Source organism: Phyllostomus hastatus, unplaced genomic scaffold, assembly GCF_019186645.2.
Source record: "Phyllostomus hastatus isolate PE091 unplaced genomic scaffold, TTU_PhHast_1.1 phas_scaffold_1066, whole genome shotgun sequence".
NCBI classification, from domain to species: Eukaryota; Metazoa; Chordata; class Mammalia; order Chiroptera; family Phyllostomidae; genus Phyllostomus; species Phyllostomus hastatus.
The window spans coordinates 13,493,968-13,499,950 of NW_025334004.1; the positions used below are offsets into that span (position 1 = coordinate 13,493,968).

The 5,983-nt window shown below is 56.9% G+C and overlaps 1 protein-coding gene across 2 annotated transcripts; it reads left to right on the forward strand.

Annotated features, from left to right (window-relative positions):
* Window positions 1-951: 951 nt before the first annotated feature.
* KAZALD1 (Kazal type serine peptidase inhibitor domain 1) lies at window positions 952-5,618 on the forward strand. Of its 2 annotated transcripts, XM_045854309.1 has the most exons (6): window positions 952-1,052; window positions 2,107-2,239; window positions 2,646-3,201; window positions 4,246-4,406; window positions 4,488-4,635; window positions 4,822-5,618. In XM_045854309.1, exons 3-6 carry the CDS (start codon window positions 2,697-2,699, stop codon window positions 4,914-4,916), a joined length of 909 nt encoding a protein of 302 aa, XP_045710265.1. In that variant the 5' UTR covers window positions 952-1,052; window positions 2,107-2,239; window positions 2,646-2,696; the 3' UTR covers window positions 4,917-5,618. The 2 variants fall into 2 exon arrangements, with proteins under 2 accessions (XP_045710265.1, XP_045710264.1); XM_045854308.1 differs by lacking the exon at window positions 952-1,052 and having other exon boundaries at window positions 2,075-2,239.
* Window positions 5,619-5,983: the final 365 nt, after the last annotated feature.

The window sequence follows — 5,983 nt, forward strand, 5'->3', positions numbered from 1 at the left end:
ATATTTAGTAAATTTATGAGGCAAATAGATGTTATTAAATGTGTTTTGGAGCTTTATTGGATAGTGTCAGATAATGAGGATCTGGGAACGTATCTAGACTTCCAAATCGTGTCTTAGGCAAACAATTCCCTCCTCAAAGTATTTTCACAATATGTGGTGTTTCCCTGGGACAAAAATCTCTACTTAATAAAAGCAGAGTTCCTGGAGAGTCAACATCTTTGGTGTCTACTGTACGTAGGATGTTTTCGTCACCAACCGCAGGCCCACCAGGGGGCGTTCGTTCCCTGTCTAACCAGTCTTCTCCATCAGCGAGCAACCCCGAAAATCCGGGTTAAACCTGATTTTCACTCTCAGGAAGTCCTTCACATTTAATCCACAAATATTTACCAAAATTTTTCTGTTCTGGCAGGCGCGGGGGTAAGTTTGCAAGATACAGTGGTGAGTTAGACACAATTCCTAATACCAGGCGCTTGGGTCATAGCAAAGACTGAAAATAAAAGCCGACTACAATAAAGTAGGTAAGAGTTTCTAGGTCTGTGAAGTTTATTGTTTAAATACTGGCGCCAAGCCTTAGAAGCTGGAGACAATTCATTAAGAGACCGGATTGCTACCCCTCTGTATCCCCGGCAACGATCTCCGCCCTCAAGGCATTGCCAGAGGCCTCTCCTTAGGTGAGTGGCTCCGTAAGTCACCTCCGCAATTTCAAGTCTGCTTCCTGCAGTTCTCTTACGGTTCACTTCTAGCCCAGGTCGACACTTCAGCTGCCCTAAAGCCAAAAATAAGGGACCACTCACGACTATCAGCCACAGCTGGCTCCGCCCATTCTTTTTCCAGTTTAAAACCGGCGGGCTTTTCCTGTTCTGGCTTCCCAGACTTCCTGTCCTAATTCTCGCGGCAACTGCGAGACAACGCGTGAAGTTCGCTTCCCCTCCCTCTTGAGTTTGAGAGACCAGGTGACAGGGTACCTGTCTTCGCCCACCTCATCAGGCCCTTCCGGCCAGAAGTGGCGTGTACGCCGCTAGGGAACTGCTAGTTGGAAGGGCTTAGACAAGGTCAGGCCCGGTTGGAGAGTCCAGGACCACAGGCGGGAACTTGAGCGTCTGGGCTTCCAGTACGCATGCGAAGCCGATCCCCCTGGGCGGTCTCGAGGCCCCTTTGAACTTTGGGGTTAGTCAGGAGGCCCCCGCGCCCCCCGCTCAAGTTGCTCCGCCCTTGGCCAGTTCCTACTGGACGGAGCCTGACTACTTTACAGTCTCCTCCCCGGCTGCAAAGCTCAGCTTACGCCCCCTGGAAACTAAATTTGAGCGCGGCTTCTGTAAGCCGTTTGGGGCCGGCGGGGCGGGGCCTGGCAGACCCCCGGTAAGGCAGGCGGGCTTCCAGAAGTGCTTTCCGCCCCGTCCCCAGCCCAAAGTGCCACGGTGGCGCTGGTGGCGGCTGCAAGACCGTGTGTCTCCGGCTTTGCGAGCCTCGCAACCATAACCTGTAATCCGGACCCCGGAGGCGCCCCGCCCGCCTTTTCCTGCGGCCGCTGGTCGGCTCGGACCTTTAATCACCGTGCTCAGCCGTGGTTAAGGCACCTGCCGGATGTAGGGAGGGAGGAGGTGGCCAGATGTGGGGAGGCTGATGTAAGCGCCCAGTCTCTGGTCGGCGCCTTGGTGGGGAAGCTGGATGTACAAGCCTGCAATCACTCCCAGGAAGCTGGTTTTGGGCTGCGGAGAGACAAAGTTGCGTGGCCCTGCCCTACAAGAGCTCCCGACTTGGCACCAGAGCTCCTACCCCAGGGACTGTGAAGTCAGATGGGATAGGGCCTAGCTGGTCAGCCAATTCGAGCTTCACAGCCACCCCTGTACCCCTACTTTCAATCCCCACCCCACCCCGTCTCTGGTCCTCTCCCAGCTTCGGTGTCCGGTTACGGCTCCTCCATTCTCACTGTGACTTTGGCCCAGGCTGAAGGAAGTGGCCCAGGAGGGTCCTGTGCAGCCGCATAAAATTGGCAGCTTCAGAACTAGAAGATAGGGTGTGGGGGGGGCGGGGGGGGCTACGTCTGGGGGCGGGGAGAGGGGCGGAGGAGCTGTTTTCTGAGTGCAAGCCCGTGGGCTCTCTCAGAGATCTTCAAGCCGGAGCAGAGGTGGCTTGCGGGCCCAGCCGATTGTTCTCTGCTTTCTTTCCACTACCTACCTTTTTGGACTGGAGTCACTGGAGTCACCATTGCTCTGAAGGGCTTAGTCCCGGACACTAGGTGAGAGCTCTGGACCCTAGGACATCACCCCCCACCCTTCCCATTCTTATTAACAACTTACTTCTCGTAGGCCATCCCTTCCCATCCACCTCTAGGGCAGGAAACTCTTGCGAGTTGGATGGTGTGTAGCAGTGGTGCTAGTGTGTGTGTGTGTGTGTGTGTGTGTGTGTGTGTGTGTGCGTGCGCGTGCGCGCTGAGCTTTATAACCCCTTTTTCTAACCTCTCCCTAACCCCCCAAGAACAGCCCAATTACCACCCTCTATAACTGGATGACCCCCATGCCTCGGCGTTGAGGGTCCACTTGACTCCAAGGTAGCAAGGGAGGGGACAGTGCTAGAGTCAAACTTTGGTACAATGAACAGTGAGGTTTCTTCTGACCTCCTGACCTGGCTTCCCTCCCTGGCAGGGTGCACGAACCTGCTGATGCCCAGAGTGCTCACAGGGCTTCCAGCTAACTATGCCACAGCCGCCCGCAGCTACTTTGGCGCTGCCCCTGCTACTGCTACTGCTGGTGGTGCGGGAGCCGCCCCCGACCGGCGCGCGGCCGTCCCCAGGCCCGGATTACCTGCGGCGCGGCTGGCTGCGGCTGCTGGCGGAGGGCGAGGGCTGTGCTCCCTGCCAGCCGGAGGAGTGCGCAGCGCCGCGGGGTTGCCTGGCCGGCTGGGTGCGCGACGCTTGCGGCTGCTGCTGGGAATGTGCCAACCTCGAAGGCCAGCTCTGCGACCTGGACCCCAGCGCCCACTTCTATGGGCGCTGCGGCGAGCAGCTTGAGTGCCGGTTGGACGCAAGTGGCGACCTGAGCCGCGGAGAGGTGCCGGAACCGCTGTGTGTCTGCAGCTCACAGCGCCCGCTCTGTGGTTCCGACGGCCGCACCTACTCGCAGATCTGCCGTCTGCAGGAAGCGGCCCGAGCTCTGCCGGACGCCAACCTCACTGTGGCGCACCCAGGGCCCTGCGAATCGGGTATGGGTCTCCCACACACAGCACGTGGAGGAACCTCGAGGCATTGCTGCTCCTGGCCCCCGACGGCATTAGTTCCTGGCCAGAGGAGAGAGAAAGATGAGGCCTGCAGGGCAGTATACGAGCTCGTTTTCGTTGCTCATGCGTAGAGGCCGCCGCCCGAAGGTTCGGGTCTGGAGGTTTTCGTGAAAAGCTCCAGACCCGCTGGCAGGGACCAACTCTTGAGGGAGCAGGCGCATAGCCAGTTGTTGGCCTCAAAACTGAGAAAGTGAAGAGACTCCCAGACTTTGCCCCAGACCGCTGAAGCCCAGGCAGGGAGACTTGGGTTCCTGTGAGATGCAGTCGAATTTCATTTGGCTGGCTTTGTACTGCAAGCCGTCAACTCAGTCTCCCCACCTCCTATCCCAACCTCCTTCCTCTGCGCTCAGGGATTAGTGGGGGAGGGGGTTCTTCTAACTCCCTCCATCCCAGGGAGCTCGGCCACTCAAGCTTCAAGTTTTATTTGGCGGCTTTAGTAACTTTCACTTCCTGAGCCCCTTTGATGGGTCTGGCTGGCAGAGGCTGCCAGGAAAACAAACACGCCGCGGGGGGTTCCCAACACTTTCCCCCACAGCTCCAATTCGGTTTCAGGTTCTCTGCCTTTGCCTTTCCGGATGGCCCCAATCCTGGAGTCAGGTGGGGGAAGGGCAGCTTTTTGGGCCTTTGTCAACTGGACCTGGTCAGAAAAAGGGGAGGGTGGAGGAGGGAGGTGTTGGTTACAAACAGGGATAGGGGCCTAGAAGGTGGAATGAGGACAGGCGAGCAGCCTGGGACAGTGTGGCTGCCAAGCTGAGGTGTGGGTCCGTGTGCTTGTGTGTGCATCGCGTCTGCTCATACGTCTACATTCTGCATTTGCACACTGTGTGTATCTGCATCCACATTGGTATACGTGTCGTGTGTTCATGGAGGTGTGTTTCCCCACACACATGTCCACAATGGTTCGTATATGGGGTCCTTGCTGGGCTGGGTGTGCCATCCTGTTCTCAGGCCTCCCACCTCCACCCCCAGAGCCCCAGATCCTGTTGCACCCATCCGACATCTGGAATGTGACGGGGAAGGATGTGATCTTTGGCTGTGAGGTGTTTGCCTACCCCATGGCCTCTGTCGAGTGGAGGAAGGATGGCTCGGACATTCAGCTGCCAGGAGATGACCCCCACATCTCTGTGCAGGTAGGGGAAGGGAGCAGAGCTTCCCTAGGGCAGCGCAGGGCCCACCTGGAAGGACCCTGCTGACTCCTCCTCCGGTTACAGTTTAGGGGTGGACCCCAGAGGTTTGAGTTGACAAGCTGGCTGCAGATTCAGGCTGTGCGTCCCAGTGATGAAGGCACCTACCGCTGCCTGGCCCGCAATGCCCTGGGTCAGGTGGAGGCCCCAGCTAGCCTGACCGTTCTCACACCCGGTAAGAGGGAGCCCTGGGTTCTGGGGCAGGAGAGGATGGTGGTAGACTCGGGCCCTGTAGTGTGTATCCGTGTGTGTATGTGTGCATGGGTGCACGTGCGAGTGTGGCTTTCCCACGGACTGGGATACGTGCACACGGATAGCCCCTCCTTTCTGACCTCTCTCCTTTGCTTGCATGTGTTTGCAGACCAGCTGAACTCCACAGGCATTCCCCAGCTACCGTCCCTGCTCCTGGTCCCTGAGGAAGAAGCTGAAAGTGAAGAGGGGGAGGACTACTACTAGGTCCGCAACCCTGGCCAGTGGGGGTGTGTGAGTGGGGATAGTTTTTGTCCCTGCTCTTGAAAAGATCTGGAAAGGGGGAGCAAGGCTTCTTAACAGATTGCTTTTAATGCCTTTAGTAGGCGAGGCATGGGGTGGTGAGACAAACATTGGAGGAGGGTAAGGAGAGGCCGAGATGGGCGGTGGGACGTAAAGGGGCCCCTGCAGGAGATGCACACACCCACTAAGAAGAAGGCAATACCTGTCCTCTGGTCCCCAGGCTGAGTGGATGGGGGGAGGGGAGTGGGGTAGAGCTGACTTAAAAAGCTGCAGAGAACAAGTTCCTCCCTTGCTTCCCAGGAGCCCTTCCGCCAGCCCTGATGGGCCAGTCTTCCTAACTGCCCTTCTGCACAGCTCCTGCTGTTGTTTTCCTTGTCCCCAGTCTTTGCCTTGCCCCAGTTTGCCCTTTCTCAAAATTAACCTTCTAGGAATTTCCTTCTCTCCTAAGTCCCAGTTGCACTTACTAACTGCAGTCCTCTTCGGTGCTTGCCATCTGCTACCCAGGAGAGCACCATGGGGCATGGGTTAGTTCAGTGCAGTAAGGTGGGCATTTGGTCATGTCCTATTTCTCCTGTCATTCTGGAAACTCCGTATTTTATACTACTTTGTGTTGGACAATGCCTAGCAAAGGACTAGGCACAATAAGCACACAATAAAGGTGTATAAACAAACAGACACAGAGATGCACAGATGGTGCATGCAGATGTGCACATGAAGGCGGAATTTCATGATAATAAGACTCTGGCTTCCAGAAGCCATGGGCCCTGCTCACCAAGCACATGTCTGCCAGATGTACAGAGAGGATGCTTGAGCTGGGGCCTACCTCCAGGGAGGAAGGCTGGAGGCATCTGGGTGGAGGGAGGCTGCGCTCCCCAGTCTGCACTCCACTGGGACTGGGCTAGAGATAGGTTGCCCGCCCCTCTATCTCATTCCGGTTTCCTCTCCAAACAGAGGGGGGAATTCGGTCTGTGTGGGTAGGACCCAGTATGAAAGCATAGACTGGGGAGAGGAGGGGAGAAGTTTGGCTACAT

What these genes read in the sequence shown, in the direction of transcription:
- KAZALD1 (XM_045854309.1), top strand. Translation starts at nt 2,697, where the DNA reads ATGCCACAGCCGCCCGCAGCTACTTTGGCGCTGCCCCTGCTACTGCTA. An exon ending in CCCAGGGCCCTGCGAATCGG is followed by an intron (nt 3,202 to 4,245) that starts GTATGGGTCTCC and finishes CTCCACCCCCAG; the next exon opens with AGCCCCAGATCCTGTTGCAC. An exon ending in ACCCCCACATCTCTGTGCAG is followed by an intron (nt 4,407 to 4,487) that starts GTAGGGGAAGGG and finishes CTCCGGTTACAG; the next exon opens with TTTAGGGGTGGACCCCAGAG.